Source organism: Nelumbo nucifera, chromosome 1 (genome assembly GCF_055504915.1).
Source record: "Nelumbo nucifera cultivar China Antique chromosome 1, China Antique-T2T, whole genome shotgun sequence".
Lineage (NCBI taxonomy): Eukaryota > Viridiplantae > Streptophyta > Magnoliopsida > Proteales > Nelumbonaceae > Nelumbo > Nelumbo nucifera.
In genome coordinates, this window is record NC_142649.1 from 48,796,482 (window position 1) to 48,820,089 (window position 23,608).

A 23,608-nucleotide genomic window follows, 5' to 3' on the forward strand; every position below is an offset into this window, starting at 1 on the left:
AAAGGTTTTCACCGCACTTCATAGGAAAGGACTGCAATGGAGGATCAAGAAGGGTTAAGGTTTTGAAGAAAGAGGCACAAGAGAACCCACCAGATGGATGAGGAATCCAATTCTAGAATCCCATTTCCTTGCATTAAGGTAAACTCCTTCTAGAGTATTTAAAAGATTATGTGAAGAAATCTGATGTATTGTATTACTATAGTCCCTTCTGTACATAGTCTTGTTCTTTTCGTATTCTTTGTATTTCTATTTCAGACCCTCTAAGGGCTCTTTTGTATTTTCCTTTTTTTATCATTTAGTCCTCCAAGGACTCTTCTATAATTCTTAATATTATTTAATATATATGGCTCTTTGGGGTGGGGGTCGAGTAAACTGTTTAGACACCCCTGAAACTCTTTCTCTCCTCTCCTTCAAACTGGTTTAGTGACATGGTACCAGAGCAGGTCATGTCTACCAGCTGCTGATTCGATTTCTTTCTTGGATGATTAAAAGGTTATCTGAGAAGTATTAGAAGTATTTGATTACCATTGGCCTCTGTTTGGAGATTATCTGAAGGCTGTTTCAATCAGCCAAAGCTGATAGATCTTTTCTGAAAAGGACACCCAGCAGGTCAGCTTTTTCTTGTTTTCTTTAATTCGGCTGATTCAATCAGTATAAGACTCTATATTTGATGTCGCCCAGGCCTCCTTTAACTGGTTAATCATTTGTTTTGAAGACTGGTTCGGTCTTGATAGGGTTTTGATCCCACCTTGTAGCCAACAGTCCTGAAACATTCCTTTTTAGGCCTGACATCAATATAAACCTATTGTTATGAGATTTCTGCAGTATAATACCTTTTTTCTGTGAAGTTTTACTTCAGCAGTTCATTTGGACTTCATCTGATTTTAGTTGGGTGATTTATCACCAGTTTCTCTTCCCTCTAGCTTCGATTTCAGTACTGCGAATTCTTTTTTGAACTGTGGTTGTAATCTGGAATGGCTGAGAAGGCTGATATTATTCCTGTAAAGTTTGATGGAACTAACTACACCATGTGGAAGTTCCATTTCGATTTCTTTGTTGAGAGAAAAAGGTCTGGAGGGATATTTGAATAGAAAGGTCACTATGCCGGATAAAATAGATGCAAAGGCCTATTCACAGTGGAAACTTGATAATGGGAAAATAGTCTCTTGGATACTCAGTTCGATAATATCTCATATTGCAGTACCCATGAAGAGAATGTGTACTGCCTGTGAGATGTATGCCTACTTTGAGAAAGTATATTATCAAATCCAATATGTCAAGACAATATCAGATTGAGGCTAAGATTTTTGCTTATTGTCAAGGAGATAGGAAGATTCAAGAATATAATGCTGGTTTCCTTGATTTGTGGGTAGAATATGAACTTGTCCACATAGAACCCTCAGATTCAGCAAAAAATGTCAAGTATCTCCAAAAACATTTTGAGAAGAGGAAGGTGAATCATTTTCTTATGAGATGGAGACCTGAATATGAAATAATCAGGTCTGACACATTGAGTAGAGGAACTCTTCCAGATTTAGATTCAGTGATGGGTGACCTTTTGAGAGAAGAGATAGACTTCTTACTACTACAAGTATTGATGGGAAATCAATGAATTCTGGAGTTGACACTGCATTTGTTGTTCACAAGGTTTAAAATGTCAATGTTGATGGAAATGTCGCTTACCAAAATATAGGACATATGTCGGAAATGTCAAGGGGAAATATTGAAAAATTAGAGACATTGTGGAAATATTATGAAATATGTGGAAATATGCAATGATATTTTGTAAAATGATGAAAAAAAGCATTAATACATATTTCTAGACTATTATCTTATTCCCAACCATTATATAAAGCTAAGAAACTAAGATCAATAACAAATTAGTAAATGACAATTTACTCATTTATTATGCATTTTGATGTTTTTACGAGGTTATCCGATATTTTCTTTTCTTGATTTTAATTCTGATTTATTATAAATTCTAATATATTTATTTCACACTAGTAAATAGAAATACATTTATTCTGATTTTTTAAATATTAAAGCTATAATACATTATGTTTTATTATAAATTTAATAAACTGATTCTCCTTTTTTGTAGCATTAAGATTATGATAAATTCTGATTTATTATAAAACTTAATGAATTTATTATGATTTTTAATACTAAATTTATAATAAATTATGATTTAGTATAAAATTTAATGATCATTTTCTGATTTAAATAAATATTTTAAAAATACTAACTAGTTAATATTTTATTACTTGAAAAATATTTTATGTTTTATATTATAAAGTAATTAATTTATTCTTTTGTTTTTATTTTTGTTAATTCTTTTTTATAAATATTTTATAAAAATACTAACTAGTTAGCATTTTCTGATTTTTATTTTTGTTTTCTAATGAATATTGTAATTTTATCTCAAATATTAATTTTCTTATTATTTATTCATTTTAGTGGCTTTTGTAGTGAGGGTCTACATCATTGTTGTAGACCTTCATGTACTGCAATAAGAGTGAAATAAAGATTCTATTTATAAGTTTTCATTAATGAGGTCTATAATATTACAATAGACCCTCTTGCATTGTAACATGTTTATATAAAGGTGTTTTAAAGATTCCATTTTAGGGCTTGCTATTGTGATGGTCTATAGGCTTCCATACACCATCATGGACTATAGCAAGTCTTTAAAGTTTAAATAAACTTAAGTTAAGGCTGAGGTTTCAATTTCATTTGAATGAACTTCAGCTTCCTCAAATGTCGAAGAGACACAGAATGTGTTTGCAACCAGTGAGCAGCAAACCAGCACTCAATGAAGCCCTTCAAGAAAAAAATAGAAGATGACAAAGAGCATTCTCCTTCTTGACCTTGAGTTCACACCTTCCGCTGCCCTCTCTCTCTCTCTCTCTCTCTCTCTCTCTCTCTCTCTCCTTTTTTCCTAGGTTTTTCATGGTTATTCACCGTGAGAGAAAGATGAGAGAAATTTCTTCAAAGTTTCATAAGCTGAACGTCCTGCTTCCAAGAAAAGGATATTTCAGCGCATGACCACTCTTGTGCTTGGTTAGATCCTGAAGTTGTACTCCAGCTCCAGGTACACAAGCTAAAACGTAAAACCCTCTTCTTTTTTTTATCAAAAAACCCTCTTCTTTTTCCCCTTTAACGTCTCTTTTTGTTTGATAGAGATGTTTGTAGTTCAAATATATGCTGAGTTGTCAACATATACTTGGAAATATTTCGATATATTATATATTTTTTTGTTTTTTGGAACGATATTGTCAACATTAACCGAAATGGTTGAAATATCAACCGACATATTGTATTTTTTTTAATTCATGCAAAATTTATGTCGCTGGGTCTCGACACCGACATATGCCGGGCGACATTTCCAACATTTCGTGACATTTTAAACCATGGTTGTTCAAGAGAGTAAGAAATCTGTTGCTAAAGACTTTTCAAAGACTCAATGCTACAAATGTAAAGGATTTGGACACATTGTCTCTCATTGCAAGAAGAGGAATGTTTGCACCTATTGTAAACAGCATGAACACATAATTCCAGACTGTCCGGTTAGGCCATCTAAGGGTACTCACAAAAGAACCAGCCACGTGCATATCCAAAGGCAAACCATTGACATCTCTTCTACCATAGGTGATTCTTCTGCGAAGGGTGAACTGTCTACACCCATAGATGAGGAAAAAATTCAACAACTGGTATCCTCTACCATATCCTCTACTTTTTCTGCTACCGGCCTATGATCTAGTGAGTTTTCCAGTTATTGTTCTTCTCAGTCCCATATTTGGAACATTGACTCAGGAGCAACTAATCATATGATTGGTGCCAACCTCGAACCCCAAATAACACTTCTAGGACCAACCATAGGCATATCATAAAGGCCAATGGTGAAAAACTGGAACTACTAATCTAATTTTTGTTGGCCAACTTGTTGATGAAGGTCATACACTTCATTTTCTCATGATGGTTGTTTGATCCAGGACCGGTACACTGGGAAGGTGAAAGGGAAGGGGTGCACGTTGGGCCATCTTTTTGCATTGGAATTTGAGAATCCTCAAGCATCAGCATTTTCTGCTTACTTTAGTTCATCTTCTTCTAGTTCTCTTGTTGGACAAAGAAATAATATTTGGGATTTGTGGCATAAACGATTGGGACACCCTCATTCTGAAAATTAAAGTTTTTATTTTATTTCAGTTCTATTAAAGACAATGTTCCCTCTTTGCATACTTTTGATACTTCATGTGTTTCCTATTGTTTAAGTAAGAGTCACACTTTACCCTTTTATCACACATCTGAGCATGCCACCTCACCATTTGAGATCATACATAGTGATGTTTGGACTTCATCTGTAGTTTCTCGGCTTGGATACAAGTACTTTGTTTTGTTTATTGATGACTACACCAGGTACACATGGATTTATTTTCTTCGACATAAATCAGAGGTCTATCCTACATTTCGGCTTTTCCATACCGTGGTATGAGTCCGATTTCAATTCCATGTGCGTATTCTCCGCTCAGATTTAGGGGGAGAATACACCTATGGAGAATTTCTATCTTATCTGAAGAATTATGGTATACAAGTTCAACAGAGTTGCTCGGATACACCTCAACAAAATGGAGTGGTTGAGCATAAGAATGGACATGTGCTCAATGTTTGTGGCATTCAAGAATCTCATGCCCCTTCTTCATTTTGGGTAGAGGCCACTAGTACGATTGTTTTCTTAATTAATTATGTTCCTTCCTATGTCCTCGCTAATATGTCCCCCTTCCAAAAACTATTAGGTCGTCCTCCAGATTCGTCTACTCTGATACTCTCCATGTTTTTGGGTGTCTTTGCTTTGTTCATCTTCCATCCCATGAGCGTTCCAAGTTAACTACACAATCCGTCATGTGTGCCTTTGCGGGCTATAGTCCAGACCACAAAATATTTCTTTTCTATGATCCTTCTGCTTGTCAAATTCGTGTTTCTCAAAATGTTGCTAGGTTATCCATAACATCCATCTCCGTATTGTAGAATTTTGATTCAAAAGGTGTCTCACCTCCAGCTGGTGTAAAGGATTTTCTTGTCTTCTCTTGCAAAGGGCTACGTGCTCCAGATCATATGCCTATGACCTCACCTCTAACCGTTGTAGATCATCACTCTTCTGATCCTTTTGTAAATGGTGTTCCTTCAAATTTTATTTCCATTCCAATTGTACCTCTTCATCGTTCTTCTCGTAATTCTAGACCTCCTAATTGCTATGGTTTTCCATCAAACAATAGCTTCTTGTCTAATGTGTTATCTACCACAAATATTCCCTGTTCATATAAGCAAGCGATTACCAATTCTCATTGGAGAGAAGCTATGGATGCATAAATTCATACCTTACATGAGAATGACAAACTTGGGGTCTAGTGGTCCCCTCTTCAAATGCTTCTGTCATTGGGAGTCGTTGGGTCTACACTGTTAAATTGAAGTCCGATGGTTCACTAGACCGGTACAAGGCTCACCTTGTTGCTTAGGGTTATACCCAGAAATATGGCAGTGACTATGAAGAAACATTCGCTCCAATTGCCAAGATTACTATTGTCCATGTTCTCTTGGCTCTTTCTGTTGTGCATTCATGATAGTAGAAATAGTTAGTAGCCACGAGTGTGGGGTTCCATACCCACACTAAGGCTCTAGTGTGTGTGGTTCCATACCCACACTTAGGCTCTAGTATGTGTGGTTCCACACCCCTTTTCTCCTCTCTTCTCCTCTCTTCTCTTCTCTCCCTCTTCCCTTCTTCTCTTCGAAACCTAGAACCTTTCTTCCTTTTTTTCTTTACGACAGAAATCCACTAGCTTTCTTCAAGTTGGTATCAGAGCTATTGGTGAGAAAATCTAGGGTTCTCATGCAAGCCTGATTTGGTCGGCTACATGAAAATCCATTAGATCAAGATCTCTACAGCAGCCACCTAGTTCTTGGAGGTTACTGGAGTACTGAAGACTGCCCAAGAAAGTGAAAAAATTCTTGGAGAATGATCCGGTGACCAGGAAGAATCAGAGATCAGTTTCAATCAAGATAGGGTTTTAAACCAAAGAGGACAATCAGAATTCTGAGAAAGAGTTCAGATTCGATCAAAGTTAAGGTTTCAAACCAAAGAAGTCGATCAGAGTTCTTTTTACTGAGAAAGGTACAACCTTTAAGGTAACTCGATAGAAGTTATCAAGATTTCTTTTATAATCAGCTTTCTTTTCTGAAAAAGGTGCAACATTTAAGGTAATTCGATCTTAGATAACTTTCTTTTAGCAGCAGCATAATAAATCTGAGATCACCTTGCTGTTTTTTAAAAAATCAAGATCTGTTCTCTGCTGAAATCAGTTTCTAGACTGTTATTCTCTGGTGTTTTGATTAAAGTTACATTTTGGTTCTTATTCTTTGCTGAAATCAGTTTCTGGACTGTTATCCTCTGGTGTTTTTTTATTAAAGTTACAGTTTTGAGAAGGAACTGTCGACTAAAATTAAGTTCTAGTTCTTATTATTTGCTGAGATCAGTTTATGGATTATTGTTCTCTATTATCTTGGTATTTTAGTAGAAAACTAGTTTTCTTCTTGGAGTATTGTGATCTACTCAGTATGGAAAGGGTTGGAAGTGAGGTGAAAACTCAAGGGGAAGGTTTTGGGACTGGTAACATGATTGAAAATTCGTTCCAGATTACCACTGTTAGGTTTGATGGAACAAATAACTTGGAATGGGCCCAATCGGCAATGATGGCCATTGGGGATAGAGGGAAATTAGGGTATGTGACCGGAGACACAAAGGAACCAGCCAAAGAGGATATATCTTATCCAAGATGGGTTCAAGAGAACTACTTGGTAATGACCTGGCTATGCAACTCTATACAGCCCCACATCAACCGAAATTACCTGTGGGAAAAAACAGCCAAGGAAATTTGGGACAGCATGAAGGAGACTTATTCTCAACCTCTTAATGTGGGTAGAGCTTATGAACTAAAGTGTGAAGTAAACAACCCCAAACAAGCGAAGAAGCCAGTCTCAATGTACTTTGCTACTCTAAAATCCCTTTGGCATGAAATTGATCACTTGGAAACTATTGAATGGGAAAGCCAGAGGGATGCAGCAACATATAGAAAGCTGATTGAAACAAATAGTCTTTGAATTCTTAGCCGATCTAAACTCAGATCTTGATATTACAAGACAGCAACTTCTCACTAGGGAGACTGTGACCCTATCTTAGGCCTACCCATTAGTCTACAGTGAAGAGAATAGGAGGAAGGTGATGCTATCTTTTCAGCCCACAGAAGCAGCCTTATCAGCAACAAAATTAAAGGTTGGAGGGGAAAAGGAAAGGGGAGTTAAGAAGGAAGACAAAAAGGATGTATTTTGTGATCATTGCAAGATGCCCAAACACACTAGGGACACCTGTTTGAAGTTACATCCTCACCTAATGCCAGCTAGACTTAGAAACAAGAAGGGGAGTGCCAATGTAGCAACTACTACTGACAATGCATCTTCCTCCAGCACAAGGACCACATCTTTGGATGCCCTAGCAGCTGTTCGGGCTGCACTGACACAGCTAGAAAATGAAGCTGGTATTTCTGGATCTACATCTCAGTCTTCAGCTACCACACCTGCTCATCCTACTTCAGCCCTTGCTCATATAGGTACAAGAGCTACCGCATGTCAAGCTTCTGTCCTAGGTAACACTAGACCTTTATGGGTAAAAGATTCAGGTGTTTCAGACCATATGGCCAGCTTATCTACTTTGTTTAACACCTATTGTTTATCCTCTGGGAGAGACAAAATTTCTATTGTTGATGGCTCCCTTGTGCCAATTTTTGGCAAGGGAGACATCAGATTGTCTGATGCCATCACCCTATCCTCAATTTTGCATGTTCCCAAGCTTAGTGCTAACTTGCTTTCAATTAGTAGTATCACTAAGAATTAAAATTGTTCAGTAACATTTTTCCCTGATCGATGTGTTTTTCAGGATCTGGAAACACAGAAGGTTATTAGGATTAGTCGTGAGATGAATGGAGTCTACCTACTTGAACATTCACAGGGAAAGCAGAGTGAAGTGGGGAAATTGTTTCTCTCAGTCTTGGAGTAAGTTTATGCTTTGGCATAACTACTTAGGTCATTTATCTTTTGGGTCTTTGAAGAGTCTTTTTCCAAACTTATTTGAGTTAGTAGAAGTGTCAAGTTTGAAATGTGAAAGTTGTGAGCTTTCAAAAAAAAAAAAAAAAAACAGTAGATTATCTTATCCTTTGAATAATAAAAGAAGCAACCTTCCTTTTGAAATTGTGCATACCGATGTTTGGGGGCCATATCATACTCCCATGGGGAGGGGGGGGGTATAGATATTTCTTGTTATTTGTTGATGATTATACCCGTTTCTCATGGGTTTACCTTATGCACTCTCGAGATGAGGTCTCTTCTCTGACCCAGACTTTTCATCAGATGACTCTAACCCAATTTGAAACCAAGATCAAGACTCTTAGATCTGACAATGCCAAGGATACTTTGCAAAACCCTTGGCATCCTATCTCCTTGATCATGGGGTCATTCATCAGAGCACCTGTCCTCATACACCTCAGCAAAACGGGGTTGTTAAGAGAAAAATAGACATATCTTAGAGGTAGCCAGAAGCATCATGCTCAACTCTAATGTTCCCATACGCTTTTGAGGGGATGCAATCCGTACAGCCATGTACCTTATTAACATTTTAAACATGCAAACTCCATTCAGTCTTCTATATCCAAATAAGGACATATTCACTATTCCCCTCACAACTTTTGGGTGTACTTCTTTTGTTCAAATCCTTGGACCTCATCGCTCCAAGTTTGATCCCCAAGCTACTAAGTGTATTTTCCTTGGGTATACACAAAATCAAAAGGGATATTGTTGTTATGAGTCTGTTTCAGGGAAACGTTTTGTGTCCATGAATGTTACTTTTTTTGAGGATATGCCCTACTACTATAGGGCTTCTCCTCAGGGGGAGAGTAGTGAAGAAGGGATTTCAGTTTCAGCCCCAAAAGTTCCTTTACCTGTCCCAGTTACCAAGGGGGAGAGTTGTAAAGAGGGTGAGGATTGTCAAAAATGCAGAGAGTTAAGAGTGTATCACAGAAAGTGGTGGAGGCAAGTTGATTCTTTTGTTCAACAGCAATCCAGGTCAATTCCAACATCTTCTACAACCCCAGATCCAGACACTACTACTGCTCCCACAGTTGATCCCACTATTACAGATGCACAACCCTCACCATCAGATGACCTTGATCTTCCAATTGCAATTTGTAAAGGGAAGCACCGTTGCACCTCATCCACTACCCATTGCATCTCCAAGTTCCTTTCCTATGATTGTCTCTCAAAATCCTATAGATCTTACCTGGCATCTATTGCTACTATTCCTATACCCAGAAAAGCACAAGAAGCCCTTTTGATACCTGAATGGAAGGAAGCAATGCAAGTAGAGATGGATGCTCTTGTTAAGAACAACACATGGGGACTAATTAACCAGTCTGAAGGAAAGAAACCTGTTGGATGAAAATGGGTGTTTACTGTGAAATATAATGACGATGCTACTGTAAAGAGGTATAAAGCCAGATTGGTTGCAAAGGGACTCACACAAACTTATGGCATAGACTATATGGAAACCTTTGCACCTGTTGCAAAGATGAACACTATCAGAGTCCTACTATCCATTGTTGCGAACTTCTCATGGCCACTATTTCAGCTAGATGTTAAGAATGTTTTCCTCAACGGAGACTTGCAAGAGGAGGTATACATGGAGTTACCACCTGGTTTTTATAGTACAAAAGCAAGAAAGAAAGTTTGCCTTTTGAAAAAGGCCTTGTATGAGCTGAAACAATCTCTGAGAGCTTGGTTTGATAGGTTTAGATTGCCTTTGGACAAATTCGGCTACATACAGGCTCAGTCAGATCACACTCTCTTCTTTAAAAAGATAGGTCTTTCCCCAACTCTACTTGCGGTCTATGTAGATGGCATTGTGATAATAGGGAGTGATATTAGTGAAATTGAAACTCTTAAACAGCATCTTCACAAGGAATTTGAAGTGAAAGACTTAGGGGAATTGCACTATTTCCTAGGAATTGAGGTAGCCCGATCTAAGCATGGCATTTTTATCTCTCAAAGGAAGTATGTTTTGAACTTATTAGAAGAAACTGGAAAGTTAGGAGTGAAACCTGCTAACACACCTATTGAGCTTAACCACAAAATAAGTGTAGAAAATGGAGAACTTCTTGAGGACAGGGCTATGTACCAAAGGCTGGTTGGGAAACTTCTTTATCTCTGCCTAACTCGGCCAAATATTTCTTATGTTGTTAGTATTGTTAGCTAATACACGCATTCTCCTAGGACCACCCACCTCCTTGCAGTAGAAAAAATTCTTGCCTACTTAAAGAGATGTCCAGGGAGAGGTATACTCTTCAGGAATAGTGATCACATGAAAATAGAAGTGCATACAGATGCAGATTGGGCTGGATGTGTTGATGATAAGAGGTCCACCTCTGGATATTGTGCATTTGTAGGAGCAAATCTTGTTTCCTAGAGAAGCAAAAAACAGAATATTGTTGCTCGCTCCAGTGCAGAAGCAGAACACAGATCCATGGCCAATGGTGTTGCAGAAGTGTTATGGCTGAGATCCTTGCTTAATGAGTTGGAAATTGATTATGAGAAGCCTCTGATGTTGTATTGCGATAATCAAGCTGCAATTAATATTGCCCACAACCCAATACAGCATGATAGGACTAAGCATATCGAGGTTGACAAACATTTTATCCGAGAGCGAGTTGCACATCAAGAAGTGTGCCTTCCTTACATTGCCTCAGACATGCAGTTAGTTGATCTCTTCACCAAAGCAGACACAAAAATCAAATTAGAGACAGATTTACACAAGTTGGGCATGACAAATATCTACTCCCAACTTGAGGGGGAGTGTAGAAATAGTTAGTAGCCACGAGTGTGGGGTTCCATTCCCACACTTAGCCTCTAGTGTGTGTGGTTCCATACCCACACCTAGTTATTTTAATTATTTTTTAAGTTGGGTCGGCTAGCCTTATCCATGTTATGTTTTGTTTTGTTAGGACTAGAATTTATCTTTGTTTTATTAGGACTAGAATTTATCTTTTATCTCCTATTCTTGTAAGGAACCAAAACTATATAATGAAGTTTATGGGGCGTCAGAATTCATCAACCGAACCCCTTTTCTCCTCTCTTCTCCTCTCTTCCTCTTCCCTTCTTCTCTTCAAAACCTAGATCTTTTCTCCCCTTTCTTCTTTAAGACAGAAATCCACTAGCTTTCTTCAAGTATGAGCTACTTATCAGCAAGATGTGAAGAATGCCTTTCTTCATGGTGAACTAAAGGAGATAGTGTACATGAAACCTCCACCTGGTACAATTGTGATCCCTCCCTGTCTATCGGTTGAAGTCCCTATATGGCCTTAAACAGACTCCCCGGGCATGGTTTGAGAAATTTCGGGATGTTGTTGGTGCAAGATATAAACAGAGTACTTCAAATCACTCTCTTTATCCATCAAAGATCTCAAGGAATCACAATTCTTCTGTTGTATGTCGATGATATGTTATTGACAGGAAATGATGAGGATGAAATTCAGGAACTCAAATCTCTTCTTCACAATTCCTTTCATATGAAAGACTTGGGTCCCCTTTTTTCTTGGGATTAAAGGTTCAACATAGTAATCAAGGCTACTTTATTTGTCAACAGAAATATGCTCCTGATCTTATTAAACTTGCCGGTGTTACAAACTCCAAACAGGTTGATACACCTCCAAAGCTTAACGTTAAGTTGTCTAAGACAGAAGGTAACTTGCTTCCTGATGCTACTCAAAATCGGCAACTTGTTGGTTCTCTCATTTATCTCACCATAACCTGTCTAGGCATCTCTGGTGCGGTTCAAGTTGTGAGCCAATTTGTTTCAACTCCTCGCCAACCCCACATGACTGTTGTACATCAGATTATTCGTTATGTTTGTGGTACTTTATCTCCGGGACTATTCTTTTCTTCCTCTTCTCCTATTCAGTTGAGGGCCTATGCTGACGCAGATTGAGCAGGTTGCCTTGAAACCAAACGGTCTACCTCAGGGTGGTGTGTCTTTATGGGAGACTCCCTCATTTCTTGGAAATGCAAGAAACAACAAATAGTTTACAGAGGCTGAATATAGGGCTATGTCTTCTGTCTACAATGAGATCGTTTGGCTCCAATCTCTCTTTGCTGATCTTGGTGTCCATCTTCCCATTCCTATTCCTCTCTATGCTGATAACACTAGTGACGTAAAGATTGCATCCAATCCAGTGTTCCATGAGAGGACTAAACATATTGAAGTGGACTGTCACTTCATTAGAGATTTGTTTCTTGCTAGCTCCATCTCTCTTCCTCATGTAGCTTCAGACTTGCAGATTGCTGATATATTTACGAAGCCCATGACAAGATCTAGACATCTGTTTCTTGTAGGCAAACTGATGCTTATGTTCCAGCATCAGGGGAGTATGAAGAAACCTGATGTGTTGTATTACTATAGTTCCCATTGTACATAGTCTTGTTCTTTTCATATTCTCTGTATTTATATTTCAGCCCCTCTAAGGACTCTTTTGTATTTTCCTTTTTTTATCTTTTAGTCCTCCAAGTACTCTGTAATTATTCTTAATATTATTTAATATATATGGCTCTTTGGGATGGGGGTCGAGTAAACTGTTTAGACACCCCTGAAACTCTCTCTCCTCTCTTCCAAACTGGTTTAGTGACAGATTAGCCACCAACTGAAACTCAGACACTCTAAATTTTCTCCTAAACCCCAAATTCCAATCAAAACCTTTCAAAGAATCTGAAGAAACAATGAATTCAGAAACAGAATTTCCTTTGAAGTTTCACATAGAGAAAAGAAAAGGGTACATATCTTTCAAAGGCATCATCTCCTCAACCCAAAGATCTCCCCAAATTTTGAGTTTTTTGACCTTGTCCCTAAAAGGGACATCATTCCTGATTTAATTAGAGAAAACACACCAACTATTGCCTTCCAAGAAAGGACAACGTAGCCACAAAGTACTAGTTTATAAACCTACCAACTTAAACCAAGAAAAAGAACTATAACAACACTATAACTACTAAAGATAGAAGGCTCTAGGAAGAGGAGAGGGAAGAACAAAGGGAACAGAAATCTAGAGAAAAGCCTTAGGCATAAAATGGAAGCATAGATCACATCACCTCAGCAAGATGTTCACATTTGACACCATAGATTAAATTTCTCATGTTAGAGGTCACAAGGACCTTCAGCCTTATCTCTAAACCAACCATGATCACTTGCAAATCCCTTTCAACCTCAATGTGACCTACACGTAAAGTTTTGTTGAGCCTAGTCCTTGAACAGTGTTTTTTTATCTCTTCCCTATAGTGCTACACAAACCAACAGAACTGAGAAAAAGAAAGTAGGATCTTTCTTAATTCAATCCCAAAGGTACCTTCAAACCATGAGGATCTTGGACTCCCTAAAAAACAGCCATCAAAATTCAGCATCACTACTCCTTTGGGATGAATCTGTCTATTGTTACATGAACTCACAATGTGACCACCAAAGAATCATGTTGTCTAAACGCACCTATAATATAATAATTCATTAATTCACTTTTGGGCATAAGATGCTTGATTGATGTAGGAATATCATGTGCCTTAGAAAAACATAATTTTGTCACTTTAAATCCTAGAGCTCAAATAAAAGCAACTGAATTATAAATTCTTTATAAACATAGATGACAAGTACAAGTAGCATTAGAAAAACAACGAGGATATCTTCAATGTTGAAATCAATGGCGATGCATGGTTCAATATCCATCTGCAACGAAAGAGAACAACAAGCATCTTAGTTATAACATAGTGATCCCCACCATTATGAGATTACAACATAAGCTGAAAAGAAATGTTAATGTTAAATATTTAAATTTATAGAGCAAACAATCATTAGATAGAAACATTTGGAAGAAAGGGATAGTAAAGTAGAGAAGCATCAAAGGTGTAGAAAGATTCTGATTGCAAGATAACTCTTAGCTCACTTGCCAAAATTCTCTCTCAATTTTCAACCACCTAAAAAGAATGCTGGTCTGAGTCTTGGTACCAATGATCCAGAGGAGATTAAGTATCAAGCAATGGAGCACCCTAGACTGAAGGGCAAACGTGACTGTCATCTATGTCAGAAAGGTCAGACAGACATTGGAGTTGTTGGATGCATGTTTGATTGATAGATTCATTGGTACAGAGTACAGACCAAGAATCCCAGATGAAGAACAGGTTCAGGAATGGGCTGTAAAGGTGTGCTTAAGAAGGTGGTACCCATCAGCTGGAACAGTCAAGGAAGTTTTTGGGAGGTAATTCTTTGGATTAATTTAATTGGAATTCCTTGCAGTGCATGGTGTCTTCAAACCTTCATCACCATTGGAAATACTTTTGGAAGGTTCAGGAGGATTGATCATAAGAATAGGTTATGGGAGAAAACCTATGAGGAAAGAATCCTAATAGAAACTAAAAATAAAGAAGTAATTCTCACATCAATGCAGTTAATTTTAGCAGGAGAATACTTCAATATTGATCTAGTTGTAGAAGGGAAGGATCAAACGTGTTGCAAGGTAGTGTTTGACTTGTGTTTAACAGATGTGAGTTTGCAGGAACATCAGAGAAGACAAACAGTTGGAAAACCCAGTTTGAAGAGGAGAGTTTTACAAAAGGCAAAAAAGTAATTAGCAATAGGGACGAACAAGTTTCATAAAAAGAATAGCAACAAACAAATTATTTCCAATGAACAAAGATGTTGCATAGGAAATTAGAGGAGATGAATGGTTGAGACCACACTAAAAAGGTATCTAGTACCAAGACTCGTGCATCCGATAAATGAAATAAAAAGGGCAGTTGGAGGGCCCAAAGAAGAACTGGGCCAAGATATGGGCCTCAGGCTCATAGATATAACGTTAGAAATATAAGAAGTAGAAGGCATTTGTAGGGTCACGCTACTGAAGTAAGGTGGAAGATCTAACAACCTAATAAATCCAGTAATACATATTGAAGGGACAAGGAGAAATAACCATGGGTTATAACCAAATAGAACAAAGATAATAAGCAAAGAAGAGTTGATATGGGAGAAGCTAACAAAGAAGTCCAGGCTGAAGATGATGCAGGCAATGCAGTGGCAAAACAGTAGACTGAGATCAGAAAGGAGATTGAAGAATGTGTTGTCTCAGGTTGTGGAAGGAAATCACATTCAAGATATCGCTGAGGTGAAGGGTACAGAAGAATATGTTGAAGGTCCAAAGAGTACAGCTGTTAATTTTAATGAAGATGTACAAGTTGATGCAGAGAAGGTAGGCAGCTCGCATAATATAGATAAGGAGGTACTTAAAGGTTCTCTCTCAGTGAAACATAGGATGTCAAGGGCAACGAGTGGTGAAAGAGAAGATGAAGGCTTAAAATATAGTCTAAAAGATCAAGATATCCAAGAAAAGGCATCTGAAGCAAGAAAGGCTGCTCCCTCTGGTTCTGGTAGAAGAGTTTAAAGAAGAAAATTCTACCGCACGAGACCAATAGAGGACAGTAATTCTGGGAAAGCTACTCTTGAAACTACAATAATTGGTCAAGATGGTGTAGTAGAGGCGCCTATAAATGAGGCAAGTAAAGTCAGAAGCGAAGTGGACTTAAAGGAGATCGTTAGGAGGAAAGTACAGATTAGGAAGAAGTTGGATATATTTCATTTGGGGTGGTTAAGAAGCAGCTAAGAGAATTTTTGAAAGCCTAGAGCAGAGTCTCAAGGCACCAAGGTGAACCTAGGCAATAGGGGAGCACCTTGTTGCCTAGTCACCTAGGCGAAATGTTTTTAAAATAAAAAAGTATAAATCCTAGGGTAGTTCCCTTAGGCTTCATAGTAATAAGCAGTGATGTTTAACTAATAATTACCATAATCCTCATGAAATAAGTATAAAGCCCATATCAAAAGATAGAAAATCAACATAATTATGAGAAGAAAAATAAGAAAGAAAAACATGCAAACCATAAGGGATGAGCCCTTGTTTTGGTCCTAGCAAGAAGTCCTATTGGTTGCTCTTGTGTCTCAATTGGATAAAATCTTCAAATTATTGCTTACTTATCAATTCAAGTTTTAAAGTCCTAAAGTGTTCAAGACCATGTCACCGGCTTGTGTGTTGATCGAACCCAAACAAATAAGAAAATAATTAAAAGAAACTAGTATAAGAATAAAGGGGCACCCAATGCACGAGGCTCCCGCCAATGTGGGGTGTGGGGAGGGACAAATGTATGCAGCCTTATCCCTGCACATACAGAGAGGCTGTTTCCAAGATTTGAACCCCGGTCACCGAGATCACAATGGAGTAACCCAACCATTGCACCAAGGCCCACCCTCAAAGTAGTATAAGAATAATAATATTAATACTATAAATCCATAATATGAATAATTTAGTCTAACAATACCTATTGTATTTTTTTTTTCAAAAAGAAAAGGGAAAATTTATTAATCAAAAGATGGGGGAAGACATAGTTATCCATTGTAATACTATTAATAAAATAAAATAAAAATATAAAAATATTATGTGGTGTCTTACATATAAATATGTTGGTGTCTGGGTGTGGCAACCCTCCAAGAACACCTTATCACCTAGACATCACCTACGCACCCATCTAGGCATCACCTTGACAACTATGGCCTAGAGGAAAAAAGAAAGAAGAAAATTAAGAGAAGTGGAGAGGAATAGGGAGGTGGTGGGAGATTTTGATGATTAAAGAATCAAAATTGTAAAAAATAAAAAGAAAAAAAAAATAGATATGATATGAAGGAACAAAAGCTGGGGACCTAATATTGGTGAGTTGAAGATGATAGAAGAAAAAGGTTTATCAGGTGGAAATAATTACTAGATGGGACCCAAAAGTTTTCACCAAAATAGAGGTTTTTAAAAGATTATTTTAATCAATTAAATTTCAGAGCAAAGAAGATGGAGAAAATTTGTTGCTAACCAATGTGCATGGTCCTAATGAAGAGACTGAGAGTATACTTTGGATGGAACTAGAAGAAATTGGGGAGCAACTTCAATATTGTTAGAAGAGTACATGAAATAAAAGGGGAGAGAGATCACAGACTATCTTCAGGGATAAGGCTATTTGAAAACTTTATTTCATCAATGAGTTTGATTGATCCCCCAATGAATGACACAAGGTACACTTGGTCTAATGGACAAGAACTACCTACTATGCTTAGGGTGGATAGATTTCTATTTTCATCATCATAGGAGGAACTACATGTAGATTTGGTTCAAGATGCCTTGGTTAACCCTCTTTCCGACCATAAACCAATTTTATTAAGAGAATTTTTGGTGGAGAAGAGATTGGTGCTTTTTACAATTGAAAACATGTGGTTGAAGCATCCTGAATTTCTTCAATTAGTAGAAAATTGGTGGGAAGAATTAAGCATGAGAAGTGGTAGAACAAGAACACTTGTTGAAGTTACAAGATCTAAGAGGCAAGATTAGGAACTGGAACAAGAACTCATTTGGTAACATTGAAGTTAGTGGAAAGGAAATTCTAAGTAAAATGGTGCAGTTGAAGAGGATGGAGGAGTTGGGGCAACCAAGTAGAGTGGCCAAAGTAGAAAAAGAAGGATTTAAGGCAGGGATGACTGAGTTAATTCACAAGAAGAAGTGTGTCGGAGGGGCAAATCTAGGGATTTGTGGAACAAGGCAGAAGACATAAGTACAGCATATTTCCACTATTATGCTAAAGCTAGGATAAAAACAGAATAGCATTTCAAGACTGAAGGTGGAGAGGGAGTGGTTGGTTAATCAAGAGGAAATTGTTCAAGCTACAGACATACAATCAAAAAAAAAAAAGAAAAGAAAAGAAAAGATCCCATATGTTGAAGATAAAGAACAGTAGACTGGTAGAAGGTTATTAGTTTCACAATTTCCCATCAAGTCCTCTATTGGCTCTTATTCTCATGTTCCTACTCCCCCTCCTCCTCCTACTCATCCTCCCGCATTTTCTTCCCATCTTATTATCCAAAGGTGGTACCAGAGATAAAGACTCAGGGACATGCAAGTTGTTTCTACACCTTCAGATGAACCTCTTGCACCTCCCATCACTACTAATGTAACAAGTCAGCCCTCTTCTACCACTTTTGATACCTTCCCTAACCTTGATCTCCCTATTGCTCTTCGCAAAGGCAAACAGAAATGTACAGCTCAATGCATTTCCAAACACCTATCCTATAGCCTTCTTTCCCCTTCCTACTATTCCTTCCTTGCCTCTGTTTCCACACATGTGACTCCTAGATCTGTCCTAGAAGCCTTGTCCAAACCAAAACAAAGGGATGCTATGGTGACTAAATTAGATGCTTTGCATAAGAACAATACCTGGGCAATTGTGGATTTGCCTAAGGGAAAGAAACCAGTTAGCTGTAAGTGGATGTTCACTATCAAGTATCATTCAGATGGTACTATTAAAAGATTTAAGGCCCGTTTAGTTGCTAAAGGATACACTCAGATGTATGGTGTTGACTACCTAGAAACTTTTGCCCCAATGGCCAAAATGACTTCAGTTCAAGTTTTGATATCTTTAGCTACTAATTTTCATTGGTCACTTCATCAATTCAATGTAAAAAATGTTTTCTTGAATGGGGACCTACATGAAAAGGTTTATATGTCTTTACCTCTAGGGGTGTATGGGAAGGAGATGCAAGGGAAGGTCCATAAACTAAAGAAGTCCCTTTATGGCCTTAAGCAATCTCCTAAAGCCTGGTTTAACAGATTTCGGGCTGCTCTTGTTACTTTTGGGTGCACAGACTCAGTCGGATCATACCCTGTTTGTTAAGAGGAGAGATTCCTTAGTGACCCTTCTGATTGTCTATGTTAATGATATTGTGGTTACTAGTAATGATACTCAGAAAGTTGTTCGTCTCAAAAGTTTTCTTAACATTGAGTTTGAAATTAAAGACTTGGGAGAAGTCAGATATTTCTTGGGAATTGAAGTTGCCAGATCTAAGGATGGTATTTTCATTTCTCAACGGAAGTATGTTCTTGATCTTCTTGCTGAGACTAGCAAACTAGGTGCCCAACCAGCTTCTACTCCTATAGACCTCAATCATAACCTGTCAACTACTGATGGTGAACTGTTGACTGGTAAGGGAGTGTTCCAAAGACTGGTTGGAAAGTTATTATACCTTTGCATGACTCGACCAGATATTTCCTATGCAGTTAGTGTAATTAGCCAGTTCATGCATTCTCCTAGAGATACACATTTAGAAGCTGCTAAGAGGGTTCTATGCTATCTAAAAGGGACTCCAGGGAAAGGTATCTTGTTTGCTAAGCATAGACACATGAAGCTGGAAGCATAGACTGATGTTGCCTGGGCTGGATGTATTGATGATAGGAGGTCCTCTTCAAGTTACTGTGCTATGGTAGCAAGGGACATTGTATCATGGAGTAAGAAGCAATTTTTAGTGGCTAGATCCTCAGCTGAAGCAAAGTACAGGGCAATGGCACATGGAGTTTTAGAACTTTTGTGGTTAAGTTCACTTTTAGAAGAACTGGGTATAGACTATGAGAAGCCAATGAGAGAGTTGCTTCAAGAGAAGTCTGACTATCATTTATTGCTTATGAAGAACAGTTGGCTGATGTTTTGGCAAAAGGTGTTCCTAAAGGAAGGTTTGTTCACTATATAAGCAAGTTGGGCATGATTGATATCTATGTTCAGCTTGAGGGGGGTGTATAGAGACTGGGCTGAATGGGTCCTAGCCCATTAGTGTCTTATTGACTAATTCTTTCTTGCTATTTGTTCTTAATGGACCTTTTCTTAATGGGCCTTTAATTCTTGTTTATGTTTTCTAAGTATGCCGATGAGGTGGACGCCCACTTAAGGGCAGACCTGTAAATTATGCAACTTAAGTAAGATTAATAAAAGATTAGAGTGGGAAAAGAGGAGATTACCGAACTCCTTCAACTTTCTCCATTCTTCCTTCTTCTTCTTCTTGTCTTCTTCTACTTCTCTACTTCTTTTGCTACAATCTAAATTATTCTACTATTTTTTATTGGTCTAAATCACATCTCTCCCCATTCCTTTCCTCCATAGACTTGAATGATTCCTTCGCAAACTCCTTCCTTCCCAAGAAGAATAGACCCAAAGTTCTGCTGACTTCCACTTCCTTATTCAGTCCTCCCCTGAATCCTCTTTCACCCCCCCCCCCCCACCCCTTTCTCTGTTTTCTTATGAGGGAAAAGTTCTACATCTTTTCCTTTTGTAAGTTCTAACCTCACCCCCACTCTTACTTCCTACACCCTCTCTTCCCCCTCCCTCATTCCCTGCTCCTTTCTCCCCTTCTTTCTCCTCCACTAAACCATTATCCCCTTCTCCTCCTCTGTCCCTTCCCAGCTCTTCCTTGTCTCTTGTTTCCTTTGCCCCTACAAACCCAATCACCTCATCTCCTTGACAGCTTTCCCCCTCTTCTTCAACTCTAACTTCATCTCTTTCCTGCACAGTCCTAATCACCTCTCCACTATTCTCTTCTTCCATCGCCACTTTTTGCTCTAGAAAGTGTAGTGATGCGACAAATTGAGGAAATTAAGATGCAAAATGTCAAAGTATTAATAGAACTATAAGATACTAACATTCAAGATGTATTGGTCTATGCTAATAGTAAGACTAATTTGAAGCTTCTAACTCTAAGCCAGCTGAAAACATGAAGGATGAATCGGATATTCCAGTTGGCATTTCAGATCCAAGGTTTGTGCTGGGGAACACATTGAAGAATTATCAAAAGACAGGCAGACCCTTCAGTCAAGATGGTTATGGAAGGCAATTGTTCAAATAGACACACTTTTTTCTTTTCTTGATAGATCAAATAGACACACTTATCAACACTAATAGTTCAAACAGATACTACATGAAAATCCTTTCTTGGTTATGTACAAGAAGTCTATCCTACAACCCATGTTTTTTGAAGCCACTTAAGAAATTTTCATAACTAGGGTTTGTTCTACCATAGGACCTAACCAAACTTTCATCTTCAATTTCTTTAAAACCCAAGGACAAGTTTTTTTAACTAGGGGAGAATGATGCAAGAACCAATGAGTCACACATAGGTTTTCTTATTTCATATTTATTTATGGATTGTAGAGTTATTGCTGTTTTTAAGAGCCCAAAATTTACTCTAGGTGTTGGGGAAGAGAGGTATTGATGTTACTTTCAGTAGCCATCTTCTGATTGTTTGAGTCATTAGTAGTTTATCTAGTTAGATTAGAAGTTCTGCATTCCTAATTACATTAGGAATTGGTGTTCCTAATTAGATAAGTAGTCATACTAGCATGCCAGAGTCATTTTAGTAGGTTAGAGTCATGGTCCTAAGTCAAGTAGGATTTTTCTTATTTCTAGTTTTAAGTTATCTAAAACTTCTCTTATTTGAGTCCTAATTTAACTGGGATTCATCCAATTTCTAGCATTGCTTAGTTTGTTCCAGAGTAGGAAAACAAGCAAAAGTTGCTGGCCAACCTTCTCCACTTTGCCTATAAATATATTTTGACATCAAATAATAAATTTTGAGCTTTCTACTTCTAACACTTAAGTGATCTAATTTTCTCAATGGTGCTGATTCCTTCAAGAAGCTCTTTGGTGCTGACTCCAAATAGTTCTTCTAGCTGTTAGTTCCTGGACAAGTTCAGGTGCTAATTCGGTAATTCCTAGGTTATTTTTATCTTCTTTCTCTTTTTTCAGGTCCATACCACATCAACTATGATGAATAGAAAAACAGTCTAACTTCGTTAATCTGCAAGTATAGCTCAAAGAACTTCTTTTCCTGTTTTATTTTGCTCTCTGCAAACTTAGTCTGAAAAGAAAATGAACCAGTATACAAGGACCTTAGCATAATTCATAAGGGTACACAAAAAGTGATTCATGGAAAGAGACTAAAACTACAACTTTTAATCATCAGAAACATATACCTCCCAACGATTTTGTACAACTGCCTCCTGTTTCTTTTTCGAGCTCAACAGTCCTGATGGTCTTAAACTGAAAGGTACAGCACAACAAACAAAATATATGAAAATCAGAAATGAATAAAGAAGAGTCTAAGTATTTCATGGAGCAATATATAATTTGGCTCACATATTTCAGTACTTTAACATCCAAGTACTTCAAAACCAAACAATTAATATGAAGGTCAAAGGATAGACCAACATTCTGCATGACTTGTAACTCTAGTTTAACAGTGTAGCTTAACTGATTTAGATTTCAAATGAATAAACAATTGAAATTTTAACAGAAAAATGAAAAGACATTAAAGGGAAAGAATAAAATCAGGATAAGTTCAGATCAGTCTTTCATTTGTTGAAAATTTAAAAGAAGCATAAAAAGACTTGCATCTTGAGATGTATCTGAATTGTGAACTATAACTGAAATCATCAGAAGTGAGGTTCAAGATTAAAATAATTAACAGATGATAAAAAGAGTATCCATAACATGTAATTATGAAAAGCTAAAGCATCTTACACTAATTTCTCTGGAATGTTCTTGGGCGAGAAAATTGGAGGTACCAGCATCATCAAATCCTCTAGATCAATGTCTATAAGACCACCCTTCTCTGTAAGATGGTATAAGAAAGAAGACAAAATAGAAGTTATTAATAAAACATCAAGTAAAATTAGTCTATGTTCCGAATTTTAAACCAAATACAGTATAAACTTCACCAAAGCGTGGTTCCACTTCTACCCAGCGTCTCTTCCTTCTGGCTACATCACCATGAACAGCAAGAACATGTTGGTAGTCTACCATTCCTTCAATAAGAAACCAGAACAACTCAGTTCTAGAAAACACAAAGGAGAAGGGAAAAAACAACATTTCTAGAAAGAAAGAGGTACAATAAGTACAAATATTTCCGCCCTAACCATTAAATTGATAAGCTTCAGAAACCCGAGCAACAATATCCACATATAGATTTATCAACATTTTTTTATGCATCTGGACTTCTTTATCTTTATTAGAAGATGTCGATTCAATTTCAGGTAGATTCCTTTCTTCCACTTCTTTGGATTCACTATCACATGGAACTGGGACTGAACTAGTTGCATCTTTTGACAAACATTTAGACATGATACTGGAAGCTACAGCATTTTGGTCAGCAGAAAATTTCTTTTTTGATATTTTAAGAAGAAAACCACTACAGCGGTGAAGCTCCCCAAATGCAGGGTGTGAGTATGGGTCTTCAGGGCGGAAACGAAGTTCCAAGCAGTTTGATTGTGAACTGCGCACCTGCAATAGTGACAGGCACAGATTAGGAGAAAAAAAAAACTGAAGACTTCATATTTCTTTTCTTTCCAATAATAAAGAACCATTTTCCTCTATTTGTATCAGTAACTTGCCCTTTAACCATTTAAAAACAATGAACAAGTTAAGCACATCTACAATTAAAACAAAACCAGCATGAATTCTAATCTCTAAGTAGCACAAGACTTAAGCAACTTAGTAAAATTCTTCTGTTTCACAATTTATTTGCTATACCAACTTCCCAATTTTTGGCAGCAATTTGGTGATCATAATAAACAATAAT

At 37.5% G+C, this 23,608-nt stretch overlaps 1 protein-coding gene across 2 annotated transcripts in view; it reads right to left on the reverse strand.

Moving 5' to 3' along the window:
- LOC104590570 (uncharacterized) overlaps window positions 1-23,608 on the reverse strand; it is a 95,442-nt gene that overhangs the window by 70,645 nt on the left and 1,189 nt on the right. For both annotated transcript variants that reach the window (XM_088896660.1, XM_088896659.1), the window contains exons 2-6: window positions 22,947-23,310; window positions 22,749-22,835; window positions 22,552-22,642; window positions 22,005-22,071; window positions 13,815-13,858 (exon numbers count right to left, since the gene is read on the reverse strand). In XM_088896660.1, the coding sequence (XP_088752786.1) occupies window positions 13,815-13,858; window positions 22,005-22,071; window positions 22,552-22,642; window positions 22,749-22,835; window positions 22,947-23,310 (653 nt within the window). The remainder of the gene's footprint in view (window positions 1-13,814; window positions 13,859-22,004; window positions 22,072-22,551; window positions 22,643-22,748; window positions 22,836-22,946; window positions 23,311-23,608) is intronic.